Source organism: Anoplopoma fimbria, chromosome 21 (genome assembly GCF_027596085.1).
Source record: "Anoplopoma fimbria isolate UVic2021 breed Golden Eagle Sablefish chromosome 21, Afim_UVic_2022, whole genome shotgun sequence".
In the NCBI taxonomy this organism is placed as follows: Eukaryota; Metazoa; Chordata; class Actinopteri; order Perciformes; family Anoplopomatidae; genus Anoplopoma; species Anoplopoma fimbria.
Window position 1 is genome coordinate 15,792,721 of NC_072469.1, and position 20,102 is coordinate 15,812,822.

The following is a 20,102-nucleotide window of genomic DNA, read 5'->3' on the forward strand; positions in this document are numbered from 1 at the left end:
ATACAACTTGTATTGAATAAGAAATTCTTTAATAGGAATCTTGATGCCCTTTCTGTATATTGAACCAAAGGCACATTATCCATTTCTTTTACAGCACTAAAGCGGATACCACATGATATATCAGGTGCATGTTTATAGCTTTCATCGTGCAACCAGTAAAAACTATCAGTGCATAGATTTCAATAAGCAGTACTGTATCTCATTTCTATGGTGATAGCATGTGTAATACTGATATACAATAGTCATACATATGGAATTGCTAGTCCTTGTCCAGGAACTAGCAAACAGCAAAGTAACCAAAAATAACTGGCACAATGGCAGACCACAGTAAATGTACAATGTACAATTAAATGTACAATTAAAATCAACAATGAGACCACTTTCTAATTAGTTATCACAATATTTCATACTTAAGGTTTAAACAGCTCTGGGTTTACACAGGTTTATAACCTACACACAGAGTTTGGCATTTCATTGAGTAATGAGTAAAAAGTTAGATGAGTGCATAGGGAAGCATGTGCGTGCATTAACATTAACAAAGCTACTTGGCTAAAAGGTACATAATTATGCTACTAGCAGCGCTGCAGCTATTTCAGTGAGGATGTAAACATTGTGTATAGTGGGGTCCACTAACCTATGAAATAAACTTAGTCACACAAGTTTCTCATGATTAAAAGATCTCCTTTGTTATCTTAATGCATAAAAGCCTTTTACAAAACTATATTAATTTGATGATGGAAGCATAAAAAAAAATGCACACTCTGCAATAAAAAGCCTGCAGCAGACTAGTTTGTACCCAGTGCTGTGATTCTGCAATGAGAATTGTGTTTGTCGTATGGTATTCTGTTTCAATGGATGCTTAAATCCTTGTATTGTGTATCTTTAATACACAATAAGTGCATTTCTCAGAATCTTTTTTCAAAAATAACGGAATGATTATGTTTGTTTTCTATTTCTAAGATGCAGTAGCACTGAATAACAGCTAAAATTAACACACGTGAATGCTAATATCTAACAAAAGCTAGGTCTATTTTGACACTTAAAAATACACAGTTTGGAGTTCTTATGGACGATGTATTGTGTGTTTGGGGTGGTTGTTTTTGACTATGCTGCACGCTGCCATAAGGTGGTGAAAAACAAGGGTTAAGAAAGGCAAATGTAGGAAGGACATTTGTCTGATAGTGGTGAGGTGAAGCTTGGATCTTCTTTATATCTGCAGAAGAGGAGATGGGTCTGTATCTGGTTTCTTCCTTGTATTATCAGATGGTACCTGCAGGGTTTGGTGCAGCATTGGGTTTGGGGGACTCAGCTTCATGGTATTGAAAAAGTCCATCAGCTGACTTGGTACTTCTGCCAACACACTCTTTGCCAGTGCTTCTCGGGGAGCCTGAAGAGTTAAAAAAACAAAAATAAAATCCTGATTTTGCCATTGATTAAATTAAATGAAGAATTAATGAATGAGAGGTAGAACACCATGCAGATAAAGACCGTTAAAGGGGAACTTCCAACTCTTAATATTATATATATAAAAATGTTTGCTTTTCCACTTAATTTCGAGTTATTTTGCCACTTTTTCTGGACTTTGTATTTGTTGCCTTTAAATATGGAGTGAGCAGCAACAGTGAAAGCAATTTAAGCAGTAATATTGTTTTTGTCATTTCCTCTTAGTTTTGTCTTGTTTCAGCCCTATTCACTTTGGAAATAAGCTGAAGATTCAAGGTGACATGCCAGATTGTTGACTATGGTGTACTACAGAAAAATGTATTAAATATGCACAGTTTGCATTTGAGCAGGGGAGTTTTCCCTTTAATGTAAACAAGAATACGTTTCTGAGACCGGTCACTGGTGCTTCAGATCCTCACAGAGAATTGATTGTACCATCTCTCGCTCAGCACTGATGATGGATCTTTAGCAAAACAAAGTTGGAAAAGTTGTAGTATAAAAAAAAGTATTAAAAAAATGAGGATAGCAATCATAACATGCGATGATTCATGCAGTGAGGCGGTTATTCATATCGGCCAAGCACAGGCTAGGGTGGTGGTTCATTTTATGTATAATAAATATTTTGGGTACCCCTATGAAGGATTTGGATCATGGGGAGGCTTCAGTTTGAATAAACTGAAGAAGGAGGCCACTTGCTGAGGTAACTCGGCCAATACGCTTTGGGCAAGAGCCTGGCTGGGCGCCTGAAAAGAGATAAATACACAAGGAACAAAAGTAAGCTAAGTAAGATCTAAGTTGATGGGCTAGGGATCCCTCGGTTTGGGCATGTATGCTGGTGTTGGATTGGGAAACGATATACTATGTTTGGATTTGTAAGCCAGTTGAAGCCAGTTAAACCAAAAAATGACGCAGTGAAAAGTTGAAAGGCATGCAGTTTTTTTAAAGAAATTAGTTGGCTTATTGATTTTTTTTTTGCTGAAATCAAAGCGAACCCTATTCACATACACACATCTTCTATATAGCGATCAGTGCTGTAAAAAAAGGTTTCTGATGATTTAACTGTGACTTACATTTTGGAACTGCCTGAATGGCACAAACTGGACGATGTCTCGCATGGCAGACTCGCCGGTCTGAGAGCGCAGACGTCCATCGTCCCCATCCAGGAACTCCATGGCACTGAAGTCGGCCCCCCCTACTCCAATGATGATGATCGACATGGGAAGACGAGAGGCATTGACAATGGCGTTGCGTGTCTCATCCATGTCTGTGATCACTCCGTCCGTGATGATCAGCAGAACATAGTATTGCTTCGGGGAGACAGCAACAACAGAGGTAGCAGATCAATTATTAAACAGGCTGAACTGTGTGCAAAATTTTGATAAAGACCCAAATGCTTCTTACACACAGGATCAAGGTGCACTAAGTTTCAAATCCAAACCTATTTGTTGTTAGTTTTGTGTTGCGTGTCTAAAGTGTGACGTTGATCTGAATAGCAGCTCTCGAGATATGTGAAGAACATACAGACACACAGAAATCCCTTGCTTTATAGTTAGATGAGACGCATGAAATTAAACAAGATATAAAGTGAATATTTTAAACTGATTATTAATGATGATACATTTTTTCAACACTGGCATTACTTAGGACTTATAAGAAGTTATTATTGCTTTATTATACCTCAGCCAAGGGGTACAGAGACATCTACATATATCCAACTATTGACAACCAGACAACTCAAGGCAATGCCTCTCCAGGGCATACAAATCTAACAACCAGGGGCCTGGCATCTGAAAATACCTTGAAGAGGAAATCACTGTGGTATTATCATAAAACTCCCGTGCTCTGGCCATTATTTAATCATCTTGCTCCATTGTGAATTGTGTGTACAAAGAATTAGAAAATGAGTACTGGGAAGCTTTCCCCATCTTGCCCATTGTGGCACATTCAGTGTTACTGAATTATGCTACAGGGAGTGGCAGCGCAAGGGTAAAAATGACAACCAAACCTTTTCACAGGACTGTTTCAGCCAAAAGATGATTGATGATGAACTGGTTTCATGGTACTTGATCTGTTAAATATGGAGTCTCTGTGCATGCAGGGCTGTGAGCCGAGCCACGACAGCCTGCAGTCATATTACTTGTAATGGCGTGAACAGACAAATACTCACTGACGCAGTTGTCTGCTGGAGTGCTTGCTTAGCAAAGGTGGCTACATGGTTGATGATAGGGGAAAAGTTGGTGGGACCGTAGAGTTTGACCTGGGGCAGACACACCCTGTAGGCCTCCACCACACCTTCAATGCCTACACAGACACACACACACACACGGGATCATGCTTCCATCAACACGATACACATTGTCTACAATTGTATATTGTAAATAACCGAATAAATTAACAGTGCAATGATTTGTATACATACCTGCACAAAATGGATTTGCTGGGTTGAAGTTCAGAGGAAACTCATGGGAAACCTTAAAGAAACACAATACCATCAGATTTCAGTTCCTGTGTCAAACTACTTTATGACTTTTCAATCTGATTCAAACAGCAGTCACATCTTCTTTTCTGCATTTTGTAGTTCAACAAGTCTTACCTGCCATGTGGGAGGGGTTTGTGCTCCAAAGCCAAAGGCAGGAAACATCTTGTCACTACACAGGAAGGACAAACATCACTAGTACATTCGTGACAGAATATTTTGTCACTTAAATGCTGGTGATGAAGTATTTCTTCAATTTGGAAGCTATGAAGTGTGGAATGCACTAGACTGTGTTTGATGTGTCATACATACCTGTCATAGTCCTGGATGACGTTGCCCACAGACCAGATAGCAGAGAGGTACTCGTTAACACCCTGAGGACTAATGTAATGCAGAGACTGAGGAGACCTGGGATCCCCGTTGGAGCCTGTGAAGTCAATAGCCACCTGCAAAAAAACATTCAGGGAGCCGGCAGACATGCAGAGCTTATTAGTGGCCCAAAAATACTAAATAATTTAAAAAAGGCATTAATAGAGAAACCAAAACTTACAGTGAAGTTGATCTGACAGCCTCCCATAATATAATCTAGGAAGGTATACTCCTTCACCACCTAAAAAGGTCAAATATAAGTTTTATAAAAGAGTATTAGAGAGCATGTAATCTCAAATCAAAACTGTGTCTTAAATCCAAGGACTAATCACACAAGTGAAGTGACATTTAAGATACAAAATAATAAAACAGTCTATACCTGGCATAGCTTCACGCTCACAACACCAGAGTTCTTGTAGCCTTTCTTCTTCTGTTTCTTTTTACTGTTGACACATTCAAACTCTGCCTGAGAACAAAACACAAAAGCATGGGTGTGAATGTAAGAGACGCCATTAAAAGTAAAAGTTGTGTGTTTGAAATATACATTTTGTTTGGAACTACAGTAGTTGGTGCTCTTGGCTAGACTAAATCACATGGATGAGGGGGTTTGACCATCAATCTAATTACAATAACACCAAATAATAGTAGAATGAGCCGCCTCAAGCTGGTTGAGAATGTTAATATATTATTTTAAATATTGGTTGTTGTAAACACACATACATACCGGAGATGTTCGTGATGCTTGCTGAAAGCGTGTCATTGTGGTCTCAAAGGTTCCAATAAGATCATGTGAGCCATCGTCGTCATAGTCATAACACTCAACCTGTGAAAGGTAAAAAAATAAATACAAATAGAAATTATAAAAAAAACACAGTGATGTGGCAAACAAGAAAACTGTTTAATTTTTCACACAGAAAAAACTAGAGGGCACGTTCACCAAAACCGGAAAAAATATAACGCCGAGTTCACAGCAGATCTCGGCAGTATCCAACGTAACTGGGACACTTGAGAATTCCATTCACCTCCATTGATTTGGGCTGGAGGCAGATCCAGAACATTTGTGCAAATAACACCCAAACTATCTGGACAGCAGTGAAAATGTTTTGAATGTGTGAACGTACCCCATTAGTTTATTTAAAGAACTGGAGATGCAGAAAACAGAAGAAACAAAAACATGCAAAAGTGAGATTTAAAACACAACTCTTTGTAATACTATCGTACTAGACAGAAGCAGACAGTAAAATTACTTAAAGAGTAAAGTGTAGTTTCAGACAAATGCATTTTATGATAGGATCCAGTTGGATGAAGGAAACTTGGACAGACTGCGACTAAACTCAGGCATCGTTGTGTATCTCCCCCTATCTACTCCATACACAAACTTCACCCATTAAGTGATGGTAAGATGAAGAAAACACTGTAACAAACTGGGTAACTCACTTGTACCGTTTGGTTGAAAACCGCTTCCTTCCTGACATGTGTGCTTCAGAAGTTCAAAAAGTATACATCATCAAGCTAGTACTTAATATACTACAACAATGTTTTGAGATATCTGAGGCTCGGAAAATGATTTTCACCTTCAAGAAAGTTGTATTAGGTCTTGACAATAAGAATACATAGTGCCACTCAACCAAAAAGATCAAAGTGCAAGTGGCAGGTTAAAATAATGTATTTCACATGTGCAGGTAGGTAAGGTAAGAAAATTAATTTAGGGTACTTTTATAGGTTTTTCCATGTCTCCTCCACAGAGAGACTGCAGGGGGATTCGAAAGGGTTTCCATGTTGGGTTCAAGTTGTTGTTCACCACCTGAGGGGAGAATTTATGAAAGTTATACAGGTGCAGAATACTCTATAGAACTTGTGCAGATTCTTAAAAGGTAACTGAAATTATATTTGGTCATCCTTTTTGCAGTCAAAAATATTGTCAACATGTTTAAACCTATTGTTAATTAGTTAAAATGGGGGAGAGGGATTAATTAGCATAAGCAGATCACTTTTAATCTGTGAATATTTATTTGGTTTGTGGCAGGAAAGGAATGAAAGGGTTATTAGAACAATACTTTTATAACTAATTGTAACTTTCTTTCCACAGCTTTCTGTCATTTCGCATTAATGTATACCTCGGTCCTGTGAGCAAGTTGCCATCCAGTCGCTGTCTGCTTGTAGAATTCCAGGTAAGGGTCGGACTTCCCAAAGAAATCCTGTAAAAGAATAAAGTAATGAAAGACACCAATAAGTATAATGCACCTGAATATTTAAAAAATGAATAACAGCATGGCATATTTCTAAAAGAATCACCCATACCTTGTTATCTAGCTTCCTTGCTTCAACTTCAAAATTGGCCACCCGGTTATCTTTTATCTCCTCTGCACTGATCTACACAGAATAGAAGATCAATAAATAACAGAGGAAAAAACAAAAAACATTGCAACATTTCTCTCTAGCTCTCTCTGTAACTCACTGTGATAGTCCCTTTTCCTGCAGGGGACTTGTTCTTCAAGACAAGTGGTCGGGTCAGTTTCTTACTGGACACAACCTAAAAGGAAATACAAAAGCAAGTTAACAAATAAGAAGCAGCAAAAGCCAAAGCAGCAGACCAGTGCAACGCAGCAGCCTCCTAACCAGGAGGCAAACATCCAAAACAACCCGGCAGAGTGAACTTTTGGGGTCAAATTACTCTGAGAGCCGACACAGGAAGAGCTTATCAGGGATGTTAAATCTGGTCTGTAACAGTCTGTTATTACAGCATAGGATGTGTCCTCACAAGACTGGGATGTCTTGGGATGTCTCCCTTTTGGTCGATTTGTTGACTAATCAGTCGTTTTGGGTTAAGTCGACAAAGATTTCTTGAGTTGATGGGTCTTTTTTTTTTTTTTTTTTTTTTTTTTTTTTTTTAAAGGCTTTTTCCCCAAAAATGTGTTGGCACACATGAACTTATTTAAAGTGTTGCCTTTGTGTAATTCCTTGTGGAGAAACGCAATTTTACAGATCTGTCAATTCAATTAACTCATTTATTAAATTGACAAAATCCTGTCGAGGACAGCCATAGTTATGTCAGTTTATAATGAACCTGTATACTGAGTGGAACTGTTACCAAAAACGTACAAACTTTATTTGGTGAAACTCAAAGTAGGGATTGAAACATTCAACACAACATAAAGCCAAACTCTCAAAAGTGCATTGTGTCATTCCAGAAGAAGAGCGGGAAAACGTACCTGGCCCAAGGTGCACTCCAGTTGCCCCAGGAAGTCATCATCGCTCAAATCAACAGTTTTGTTGTCGATGTCATAAATCCCAAACTTCAGTTTCTGCACTATTTCAAAGTAGTAGTCGATGACAAACTTTTTGGCAAACTTTGGGCAGAGGCAATTCTGGACTTTCTCTGTGCGGCCCACCTATTAAGAAAGGTCAGATTGCTTTATGCTTTGCTACATGCACACATTTAAAGAGATCCATGAGTCTGAACAGTAAAATGTATTGTCACACATGCACTGACGAAACAGGAAATTGACATGATGCGACTGCTGCTTTACACAACACTGGGTTTTCTATTTCTGAGGCTTAACGATTAACACTGCGCTAAGATTTTCTCTTGCAGTTGCAGCAGTGAGATAACTGCCACACCCGAGTAAAAAGTACTTAAAATACCCCACATTATCCGTTTCTCAGAGCAGGGGATGTCTCTTGAGAATCATTGTTTCCCTTTCAAAATAAATGTTATTCGGATCCAGACATCCTACTGACCTCATACCACTGGGATTCAGAGCTGCTCATCAAAAGCACACAGAGAGGGTCGGACTTGGAGCCGATGTCTTTATCCAGCAGGTTCTCACAGGACACAGTCAGCTCCACCTTGGTGACACACTGGGCAGCCATGTCTAACCATAGACAGCGGTGTCTGACTGGTAACGAGCTGGAGAGGCAACACACGCAGAGACTGTGTGAACACCACGTATTCAAATGCATATTTATACAAATGTGCATGACTGTTAAACTCCTACTGACGTAATCACTCAAAGATCATTTCCATTAACAATGTTTTGTTTTGAGGGCGTTAACCTTATTACCTTCGTGACTTGGCAAGTATCAGTATGATGACGGTGTAAATATCAAATATAGTTTGTTTACTACATTAAGCTAATGTTTGCTAGGCTTCAAACTTTGGAGAGAACAAACCAACACAACACCAGCAGAGATGAAGACAAGAGCGGATGAGCTACAGTAAGGGGAAGCACAGCGACCAATGCTAGCAAGCTAACTGGGGCTGTTGTTGCTAAAGCAGCCCATTAATAAATAGCTGCTCGTTTGGCGCGTTAACTTCCGCCCACATTCAAACGGAGATTTAAATTCCAAACCTACCGTTAACCGTTGGTGGACTCAGAGTAAGAACACACTTCGTTGGCGGCTCGGAACGAACGACAGCTTAGCAACACGGTCTCTACCTCTCGAATGCGAAAGTGTTGCGAGGACGTTAACCTACATGTCTGCCTTCAACACGTGACGCCCACTAACGACACATCCTCACGTGTGCTCCAACGACGATAGACAATAACGACTTAACTGACATTCGCCACACCGAACGGCTAACGGCTCTCTAGTTTTAAACGTTTATCACTTTCCTCACCGGAAGTCGTAGTTAATTATTATCCGTCAGGCCCGACCCTAGCCTGTAAACACGTTAAAATAAGAGAGCAGAAATATCCACAATTCTACGTCACGTGTTGTGAAGTTGTCATGGTAACGTGTTTAACACAGATTATTAAGTGTTCACACATTTTGTAAGCCGTTGCAGCTTCTCACACTCGCGTTACTAGGTTACGTCAATTAACTCACTGAGGGTTCAGGGTTTATAGCTGTAGGGGACATTTAAGAGTTGATTGTTGTTGTGATGTGTGTAGAGTCATGACATACTCCTGTGGTCACTGCGTGTTAAATCGCTGTCAGGGTTGAAAGTTTTATTTTGAAATGGTCACCGGAAGATTCAGTAGTGTGCAGAGCCCGTCTACGAATATTAGACATGTGACATTCTACTGACATAAGAAGACTTCCTGTATTAGTAAATGTGCTTTTTTTTGCAATGACGCGAACTTGATCAATTTAATGTTGTTCTGCAGTTACACAGTGTGGCCACCAGGAGGCAGAAGCACACACTGCAGGGCTTCATATTGTTTGAAAACAAGATACACATTGACATTATATTAACATCAGTATTGACATGACTGTGAACAGCATTGGTGATGCCTGAAACATTATAATGCCAAGGTCATTTCTGACAACGAGAGGGCAATTAACAAACATGATTTTATCTTAAATACACTCTGTTTGACTACAACTTGCATCAAGGAAGATTGATCAAGGATTCCTGAAGCACTGCCACCACATAAAGCTGAAGCTCAGTTGTTTAATTTTGACAGGGATAACCAATATAAATGTAACGACTATATGCCACTAAACGCACATGATTGTAAAATCATGACAACAATCAGCTAAGAGAAAAGTCAAACGTAATATTATACTGACATATTGACACATTCACATTAGAACGGAGGTGAAGCTGCATCGTAGTATCACTCAATACATGTGTGGGTATGTGTGCACGAGTGTTAAGAACTGACAGGGAACTGTATTCATTTTCTTTTAGATGCACATCCTAGGACAAAGTCCAGTGTTACAATACTTTGGTTGTTACAAAATTTGTCGTGAATATGAATCACTACATTGTTAAAATACATACAGTGCTTATTTAATGTCAGGACAGAAAGGCAGTGGTAAACAAAACAAAAAACACTTCCAAATGATCTAATATTTTTATATAAAAAAATACTGAAATAGAAGCTGGCTATTTTGTACGTGCTTAGATATTTTTGTTTATTGCATTGCATATATTTACAAAACATATCAATAAAATCAAAGTGAATGACATAGACAAGTATAATAAGACTGCCACAGTGATCCATGTATATTAACTATACATGTACACTGAATGAAATGTATAAGGCCAGTAAAGTGATATGTTTTACAATGTCTTAAGACAGAGTCAACTTCTAGTGTTCATTGGCGTAAACATGCATTACAGCTGCATGCATGAAGCTTACTGATGTAATCAATTGCTTCTATTGTTAACACTCATATCACAAAATATGACAAAATCACATATGAAAGAGAATTAAAAAAAAAAAAAAAAAAACTGACTGACGAAATAGCAGTAAAGGTACAATGTAATCGTTTTGGTAGCATAAAATCTACAAAAGGTATTAATTAAGGCAAACTTTTACGTACATTATGTACTGATCCATGTAAACCTGACTGAATTGTATTTAATATAGCACAGCTGTGTCCAAAATCCATGATTTCAATGGAAATGTATGCTTCATTTCCCAAGGACACATTAAAGAGTGAGAACCAACACAAAAGTGGTCATTATGATATGGAGATGCAGGAGGAAATAAAAGCATAAACATGGAAAACACAGAGTAGTCCAGCCCTTTCATTTAGAGATTCTGACAGATTAATAGGATGGCTGAGTTTAAAATAGTTGAAAGCAATGCAGTAGACTGTGCAGATCAATCAAATAATAAATGACCATGAATCTCAACAATCCTGGCACTTGAGTCACATTGAGACATATGTGTCACATTAAATATCTGAGTTAAGTACATGTTAGTAAATGTACACAATATCTGTGTACTATGGCTTTATACTAATGGTACATGGTAATTACAAGTTATAACATGACTGACTGGATGTTGCATGCGGTAGACTGTAGAGGGGAAAAGTTGGTCACTGAGGGGGTGCTGATGCTGAGAGGTCAGGGAGAGGTGTGTCGCTGTTGGGTGGCTTCAAACGCATGGTTCTGAAGAAGTCCGCCACCTGACCTGGTACTTCTGCCAAGACGCTCTGAGCAAGCATTTCTTGAGGACCCTAAAGCGAAGCAGCAGAGAGAGAACCAAATAAGAGAAGCAGTGGGCTGCAGAAATGAGCCACAGGTGTCTGTGTGTTACACTGATTTGATAAATATTCAAGTATGATCAGTATATAAATGTTTCCAAGAGAGATCTTTGTCTCTACACTGACAGTGGCATCACTTTCACATCTTATTTTACTGCCAGTCTGTCTCTATTGTTACACTTACAAAAATGTCACAAGCTTCGAAAACAACTCTGTAAAGTAAATATATAATTTTTTAAAAAAGCAGTTGTCAAATAACCTGCAAAAATAGGTTACGCTAATGAGGTCAATGACTACACTAGTACAGATTATACAAGTGTAATGGCAACATACTTCCCACAACATATAAATGTTATTGGTATTTATTCAGATTTTTAAACATTAAAGCAATAGTTTGACATTATGGGAAATATTATATTACTTTCAGGCAGAGTTAGATTAATACTGCGCTCTCATATCTGAACATTAACTATATGGCCGGTTAATTTAGTGTCACACAAAGACAGGAAACAGCTTATATCTTATGTTTATGTTATATTTTGTATGTTTAATCCGTACAAAAACAATGTGTATAAACACCTACTGACTCCAGGACGTTTCTGCTCACTGCAAATAAATAGTTTTGCAAGCAGGTTGTATAATTATGCTTCTACTGATATGCATGCAGCTTTGGATCAAATGCCGGTAAGAAGGAGAGGAATGGGGGGCCGGGCGTGCTCCTACATTTCTAGGAAGGACTGGGTTCGATGGGGGGCTTCAGGTCAAATAAATTGAAGAAGGAGGCCACTTGGTCAGGCAACTCTGCCAGTACGCTTTGGGCAAGGGCTGCAGTGCCTGCCTGAAATAAGATGTTTAGACATTCAAATGAATGTATGCATCATTAAACAACTGTAAAGAAGCTTATGTGGTGCGTGCCTACAAAGACTTTGCCTCATGACATAGCTTACATTTTGGAACTGCCTGAATGGCACGAACTGCACAATGTCCCGCATGGCAGCCTCGCCTGCAGCAGAGCGTAAATTTCCATCGTCCCCATCCAGGAACTCCATGGCGCTGAAGTCGGCCCCCCCTACTCCAATGATGATGATCGACATGGGCAGACGAGAGGCGTTGACGATGGCGCTGCGTGTCTGATCCATGTCTGTGATCACTCCGTCAGTGATGATCAGCAGAACAAAGTATTGCTGTGAAACATTGACATAAGAGCGAACAACAAATGAAACAGAATGCTTGGTATTGTGTGGAAAAGAAGAACTGATCGAGATTATGTTGTCTCCGTTTAGTAGCTACTTTAAAACCACAATAACAAACATTTGCACACAACAGCCACAAATATAAAATATACTTGATGGAGTTGTAGCAACTTCCAGCAACTCACAGAGGCAGTTTCCTGCTGTATGGCTTGCCTGCCAAAATGGGCAACGTGGTTGATGATCGGGGAAAAGTTTGTGGGGCCGTAAAGCTTCACCTGGGGCAGACACTGCTGGTAGGCTTGGACCACACCCTCTATGCCTAAAAACCACAAACACACACACACACAGGTGAACAGAACTTAAATGTTATGGGACATATTGATTATCGTTTGATACATATTTCCCTGAAATTCAGCACGATCATAAATGGACAGCACACTGCAACATGGCGATCAATTAATGGGATACAGACAAACTGCTGCGCAAAGCAAATTACAGGTGAAAAGTTGACACTTCCTGTGAGAACTTTAAACAGAAACATGCAGCAAATTATTTTTTGTTTGATAAGAGACTTCAAAGCCTATTGGAATTTTTGTTGTAGAATCTACATGTATGATTTGACCAACCGATACCACATTTTTTGTGGAAAAACAAATGATGCCCAATCTCATGTCATATTGTGCCAAACCAAATCTGTGAACAACTAAAAGTCCTACATGTCCTGTTCTGTCTCATTGAACACACATCAGCTTCAGTCTATATCACCTGCACAAAACGGATCTGCCGGGTTGAAGTTGATGGGAAACTCGTGGCTGACCTGCGAACACAAACAACTATTAATCTGGATCCCATGGCAATTTATCTGAGACGACTCGAGTTCCAAGACAAGTTTTTTCATGCATTACAGAATGTATTGAAAAAATGGCGCAATGCCTATCAAACATCCAAGTACGTTTTAACTAACACAAACAATCACCTGCCACGAAGGAGGGATCTGGGCTCCAAATCCAAAAGCAGGGAACATTTTGTCACTACAGGAAGTGAAACAAAACAGGTGTTGTTGTTTTAGTAAGTTTAGATATACAAAGGATTAGACTAGAGCCCTCAGGATGGCATTTTGTCATTCAGAGATGGTTAACTTTTACACTAATGTTCCTTACAGCTCTATTCAGATATGACAGGGCGTTTACGGAAAGAGCTGTGTGCTCTGAATGCTCGTCCCTGCATCTCATATTAAATACACTGATACATTTTCACATCGATTGTATCAATTAACATTATGAGAGAGGAAGTTCTGTTGCCTGTTTATAATAAACAATATTACTTTATAAACTTGGAATACCAGGATGTTAAGTTGGGACATTTCAATTCCTCCCTAACTTCCTATAAACTCATGTGCTGAAAATTAATTAATCTATGCTGTTGGAATTACTATTTAAATCATAAGGAGAGAGTGCTGGTCTGATTGTTACTGTAGTTGTACAGGATTTTAACTTTATCTGCCCGGGATACACTGTAAGGAGAGAATAGTTTTTATAGACTGATCTTGTCTGACTAAAAAACTGATTTAGCTAGTGCCACTAGTCTTCAGAATTAATCCTACATCATTCAATTTAGACATCAGTGATTCCTGAGGTGTAGACAAAAAAAACCTGACATTAACTGTTGGTGTTTTTGTTTTTGCCTGTCTGACTAGTTTGCTATAGGAAGTAACACGGCTATGCTAACAGGATTTATGGCGTATTTTTCCTCTACTTTGTTTACCAAAGTAACACTTTATGTATAACAATCTATGTACCTGTCATAGTCCTGGATGACATTACCCACTGTCCAGATAGCAGCCAGGTATTCATTATAGCCCTGAGGGTTGATGTAGTGGAGGGACTGGGGAGAGCTGGGATTCCCGTTAGAGCCTGTGAAGTCTATGGCAATCTGCCCCAGGGGAAGGAGTAACAACAGAGGTAAACAAATAGGATAATGCTTTTACAACATCATAATAAATGCTTCCTGAAAACATTAAATCCTCACTATACAGTGAAATACAAAAAAAACTAAAAACATAAAATGTCAATATCCCGGATATTTTTTCATCGTTTTTCAAAGATTTATAAAAAGATGTAGTACTCACGGTGAAGTTAATTTGACAGCCGCCCATTATGTAATCCAGAAATGTATACTCCTTCACAATCTAAGAAAATAAATATTGTTCACAGAAATCAGTACAGAAACTGTTCCAAAAATTAATGTTACAACATGCATGCTGAGGTACTGCATTGTAGTGGTCTTTGAATGTTATAACATGTAGCAGGATCAAAAATATTGAACACGTCTGTACACAATGTTTTTAATGTAAAGTTAGTGTGAAACATCACTGGTCTACTGTCATTTGAACATCTCTATATTTTGCAACTCAATTCATGTTAAGTATGCATGTCTTAAACAAAGATAAATTTGTTCAGAAAGAAAAAATACATTTTAAACCACAGTACCTTGCATTTTTTTACGATGATAATGCCAGAGTTTTTGTATCCTTTCTTCTTCTGTTTCTTCTTGCTATTGATGCATTCATACTCAGCCTGAGAAGAGCACATACACACCACACAAGTGTCAGAGTATCACTGTAGAGCTTCATGAAATGCTTGTTATGAGAAAAAACGTGGGAGAGAAGCCTTTTTTTGTTCATGCTTCAGGAACATGTCAACACTAACAAACATTTACACATGAGCACACGCAGAGATAGAGAGAGAGAGAGCTCACCGCATATGTTTCTGATGCCTGCTGAATTTGGGAGAGTGTGGTCTCAAATGAGCCGATAAAGTCGTGAGATCCACTGCTGTTGTAATCATAACAATCTACCTGGGAAACACAGACAGATTGGAGAAACAAGACAAATCCAGTCAATTCTCTTGAGAGGAAATAAATAAAATGATAAACTGGCATCAGTGTGTGAAAATCAAAGCAGATGAGTCGAAAAAAAGCATGCTTTGGGGTGAAGCTTCAAATGTGAGACAACACCCTGATATTGAAAAATGTAACAGAAACACACACACAAGCCTTCTAATTGGCAAATTGAAAGGGGAAAGGTCTCACTACCTCCTTAAGATAAAGACACACAGAGTATATACCCAGAATCTGCACCGTGCAGATTCTGGGTATATACACCTTCAGTGTTGAAGGTTCAGGCAAAACAGGTCTACGCACAGCATGGAGCAACCACTACGGATCAGACAAACTGTTTGATGCTACTGTCAGACTACGAGATGATTAGCTAAGAACGTTAATGGATAACTAAAAAAGGAATCCATTTTAACAGAAAGCGTCTACCATTTGGGAATTTGTCCCATTAGTCAACTTACATGTTGAAACATAATGTAACAGTTGGTCATTTTAAATAATAAATAAGATGAATTATAATAGGCTACTAGCACTGACAGAAAAATAAGTTATATTTCATTGTATGGGCTACATATCTATCTATTTCATAAGCATTAACAATAAAATATATTTAACCTTACATACTCAATGGGGACAGATTTATTATGATCAACAGGACTTTAAAGCACAGTGTTCTATGACACATTAACTTCATATATCCTACGTAAACAGGGAAATCAGTACATTTTGGTGTGTTGTATTTAGTATTTATTTATTAACTGACAAAAACTACCACACCTATCTGGGTATCTTGATATCTTATAATTTAGTTTTGCAAATACTTCCTGTTGTTCTTCAATCCATTTTGAATTAATGCTACTCTCCCACTCTCAAATCAAGTTGTCGACCTGGACCTCTGGATGATCTCATCATTTAACAGGTAAGTTGACCAATGAGCCAAACTCCTGAAATTGTTGACGTACTCCTTTAAGATAGACATAGATGCGTAAGAGGACTTTGGCCTGTCCTATCAAAGACACTGCATCCTTCACGTGAAGAGGACTCACGGTGGAGACCATAAACTCACTTGCACCGTAGACTGGAAAGCATCCCTTCCTGACAAGTGTGCTTTTACAGGGTTAGAGGATAGAAACAAAAAAACAACATACATAAACTAATGCTAAAATACATTTTCCTTATTTCTACCAAGATTATCAGATAATTTGATATGCACAAGAGGCAATCAATAAAACACAGACAGGGTCCACACTGTGGCCTTGATTCAGTCTTGATTCTACATGACAAAATGAAAATGCTTTCGTGATAAAAAATATGTGTATTTTATCGTGGATGTTTAGCTGGGCTGAAAAAACATCTTTCACATTAATGTATGAGAGAAGCTGTAAAATATATTTGGTCTATTCTTTGAGATAATCCCATTTGGAATGTTCCCTGTATCAGTTTTGCCAAATCTCACAGGCACTTTGCTTCTGCATGGATGAGAAAACAACTTTGGAAAATTCAGATACATTGAGTAAAGCTTATCAATCACTGAACGAGAGGAAAACAAGCTTTTACATCCAGAGAGAATTCCCAGTCACCATTTCCATAACACATTAGGACACCACTAAAGCCAGGATGAGACGGCTGCCGTGCCATCAGTCACAGTGTCTTGCAGTCAATGTGAGAGTCTGTGTGTGTTTGTGTGTGTGTATGTACCTTTATAGATTTCTCCACATCACCTCCACAGAGTGACTGCAGCGGGATTCGGAATGGTCTCCATACTGGGTTTAGGTTGTTTTTAACCACCTATATAACAACACAGATTAAAGAATATTTAGACAGTTGACATGCATTAACTGCATACAATTCAAAACTTAATACAAACTCTAGTCATGACTTTACTTGCCCAAGAATCCTTGGACTATATGTTCCCCACGAATATATCTGTACCTCTGTCCTGTGAGCGAGCTGCCATCCAGTTTCTGCCTGCTTGTAGAATTCCAGGAAAGGGTCGGACTTGCCAAAGAAATCCTGGAAATAAGTAAGAAAACTATATGAAGCTGTTCAAGTCAGTTAAATCAACTCTGAGTAGGTTCACTCAGTGCTAAACTTGTGTGTAGTGAATGAAAATAGCCATCATTAATGGAGCTCCAATACTGCGATTCACCACTGCAACAGGTAAATTAATGGAAGAGCCTCCATTTTAATCCAGTGGACATAGAGATATTAATGCGTGTAGCAAATTGTAGTAAAACTAACAAATTAGAAAACGTTTTTATATTCATAAAAACTCATCTCCAGTAGCAAAGATGACAGTAACATTTCAGAATGTTTTACTCCAGTAGGATCATATACAATATCTTAATATTTCTGAAAAATAATACAAATGTGCAGTAGTAATAAATACCTTTTTATCCAGTTTTCTACCTGCAACTTCAAATTCCACCACCCTGTTGTCAGTTATTTCTTCAGCACATATCTACAAAACATGAAACAGCTTTGTGTTAAAAATATAAAATATCTCTAACCCTTCTGATGTCATTGCCAATCTGAATGACAGTTACTCACAGTGATGTTTCCTTTCCCTGCAGGCGTCTTGTCCTTCATGACAAGCGGTCTTGTTAGTTTCCTTGAAGACACCACCTGGACAGAAAAACACTTTTCTGAATCAAATAGTAATTTCTCACTGGAAGTGACACGGTCTCAACACCACTCTAAAAAAAATAGAAAAGGGTTAGTATGTGTTTTTTTATGCTTAACCCTAGTGAAAAGAAAAAATCTTGATGAATAAGCATGTGTGATGATGACTTTTTGTAGGAAGCAAAGTGTGCTAACCTGTCCCAAGGTACACTCCAGTTCTCCCAGGAAGTCAGCATCATTTAGACTGCAGGTGTTGCTGTCAATGTCGTACACTTCAAACCTCAGTTTCTGCACCATCTCAAAGTAGTAGTCAATGACAAAAGTCTTGGAAAACTTGGGATTAAGGCAGTTCTCGATTTTCTCTGTCCGGCCAATCTATCACGGATACATGTATCAGAGTCAACAACTTTTTTTTTCTCCAGTCAGACACTTTTTTTTGACAGCAAATGCAGTTGTTGTTGTGTATCTTTACAAGATGGGGGTCAATTCTGGCTTTTTAGATTAAACCTGCTTACCTCACACCAGTGAGGCCCTGAGCTGTTCATGAAAAGCACACACAGAGGGTCAGACTTTGAGAAGGCATCCATGTCCAGCAGTTTCTCACAGGAGATGCTCAGTGCCACCTTGGTCACACAGTCAGTGACCTTTGGCCCCGGGGTTCCCCCTGCTGCCATCACAGCCTGCAGGACACACACAGGAACTGACGAACAGAAACACAATTACACATTCTTACAAAAGTTGAAAGGGAACATTTAGTAGACCACACCCATTGTCATTTCAAGTCACGGACGAGAGACGGCTTATACTGAGAGCAGCAGCCGACTGTATCTGTACAACATTTGCTCCATCGCTGTTTGTTTAGCAGACGTTCATATTGTTTACTTGTTCAGTTTAACTAACCTTATATCAACGTAGTTTTAACTAACCTTATATCAACGTAGTTTTAACTAACCTTATATCAATGTGGTTTAACTGACCTAATATCAATGTGGTTTAACTGACCTAATATCAATGTGGTTTAACTGACCTTAATATCAATGTGGTTTAACTGACCTAATATCAATGTGGTTTAACTCAGTAGTTCTCAACCTTTTTTCAGTGATGTACCCCCTGTGAAATATTTTTTCAGCCAAGTACCCCCTAACCAGCCAAAGCATTTCTGGTTGAAATAAAGGTGTAATACACAGCGCTCTGCCATCAGTGTCTGATTTATTAAACTGTCAACACTGAAGATTGCATTGTTGCATTGAATTCAGTTCATGAACTTACACTTATATGTTATTGAATATTTATTAAATAACTATTTTGAATGGATGCTAATTTTAAATATATTCTTTAAAAATCTCAAGTACCCCCTGGAGTGCCTTCACGTACCCCCATTTGAGAACCACTGGTTTAACTAACCTTATATCAGTGTGGTTTAACTAACCTTATATCAGTGTGGTTTAACTAACCTTATATCAATGTGGTTTAACTAACCTTATATCAGTGTGGTTTAACTAACCTTATATCAGTGTGGTTTAACTAACCTTATATCAGTGTGGTTTAACTAACCTTTATAGTGTGGTTTCAGTGTGGTTTAACTAACCTTATATCAGTGTGGTTTAACTAACCTTATATCAGTGTGGTTAACTAACCTTATATCAGTGTGGTTTAACTAGTGTGGTTTAACTAACCTTATATCAGTGTGGTTTAACTAACCTTATATCAGTGTGGTTTAACTAACCTTATATCAGTGTGGTTTAACTAACCTTATATCAGTGTGGTCAAATGTAACGCGCATTAGCTAAGCTGCTAGGTTACTATCATTAACTTAGTAAGGGATCACTTAAACGAGTCGACGCCCTTTTCCAGCTAATTTCCAGCTAAAGATCACGTGATACTCGGAACATTACAGCATAGGTACCATATCAGTCCTGTAGCTTTAAGTAACGTACAAGTAAAAACTTTTGTCTAACCTCAATATTTACTTTTACGGCAAAAACAGCATCATGTCCACTTTAAACGTCCTACCTTGTTAGCCTGCTAGCTGCGTGGCTAGCCGTCAGCCAGTAGCAAACAGAAACGACAGACCGGGGCGCTGCGGTGGGCGGTGCCCGGCGCGCTCGATTCTAGTTACAGGGGCACCCGTCAGTCTGCTGCCGACTGAAGCAATGTGC

At 38.6% G+C, this 20,102-nt stretch overlaps 2 protein-coding genes across 5 annotated transcripts; both read right to left on the reverse strand.

The window, feature by feature from the left end:
- Positions 1-7: 7 nt before the first annotated feature.
- LOC129110749 (copine-3-like) lies at positions 8-8,921 on the reverse strand. Its single transcript, XM_054622943.1, is given in 17 exon segments — positions 8-1,294; positions 1,297-1,387; positions 2,514-2,750; positions 3,611-3,744; positions 3,863-3,914; positions 4,037-4,091; positions 4,232-4,365; positions 4,470-4,529; positions 4,668-4,754; positions 5,013-5,111; positions 6,003-6,092; positions 6,406-6,486; positions 6,590-6,661; positions 6,747-6,821; positions 7,501-7,680; positions 8,030-8,198; positions 8,645-8,921. Coding segments are annotated over 16 exon segments (1,614 nt in total). The 5' UTR covers positions 8,162-8,198; positions 8,645-8,921; the 3' UTR covers positions 8-1,259.
- An 842-nt stretch (positions 8,922-9,763) lies between these two features.
- LOC129110730 (copine-3-like) lies at positions 9,764-20,035 on the reverse strand. Of its 4 annotated transcripts, XM_054622922.1 has the most exons (17): positions 19,957-20,024; positions 18,459-18,643; positions 18,139-18,318; positions 17,872-17,946; positions 17,711-17,782; positions 17,254-17,334; positions 17,020-17,109; positions 15,184-15,282; positions 14,916-15,002; positions 14,555-14,614; positions 14,225-14,358; positions 13,403-13,457; positions 13,192-13,243; positions 12,612-12,745; positions 12,181-12,417; positions 11,957-12,071; positions 11,116-11,206 (listed from the first exon to the last, which is right to left on the reverse strand). In XM_054622922.1, exons 2-16 carry the CDS (start codon positions 18,615-18,617, stop codon positions 11,961-11,963), a joined length of 1,626 nt encoding a protein of 541 aa, XP_054478897.1. In that variant the 5' UTR covers positions 18,618-18,643; positions 19,957-20,024; the 3' UTR covers positions 11,116-11,206; positions 11,957-11,960. The 4 variants fall into 4 exon arrangements, with proteins under 4 accessions (XP_054478896.1, XP_054478895.1, XP_054478894.1 ...); XM_054622921.1 differs by lacking the exon at positions 11,957-12,071 and having other exon boundaries at positions 9,764-11,206; positions 18,459-18,623; positions 19,957-20,035; XM_054622920.1 differs by lacking the exons at positions 11,957-12,071; positions 19,957-20,024 and adding an exon at positions 19,902-19,939 and having other exon boundaries at positions 9,764-11,206.
- Between the last annotated feature and the right edge of the window lie 67 nt (positions 20,036-20,102).

Excerpts from the sequence above, each read along its gene's own strand:
- LOC129110730 (XM_054622921.1), bottom strand. The coding sequence starts at position 18,617 with ATGGCAGCAGGGGGAACCCCGGGGCCAAAGGTCACTGACTGTGTGACC. Across the intron at positions 17,110-17,253 it reads AGCTCGCTCACAGGACAGAG|GTGGTTAAAAACAACCTAAA; the intron begins GTACAGATATAT and ends GTTGTTATATAG. Across the intron at positions 15,003-15,183 it reads AGGCATCAGAAACATATGCG|GCTGAGTATGAATGCATCAA; the intron begins GTGAGCTCTCTC and ends TGCTCTTCTCAG.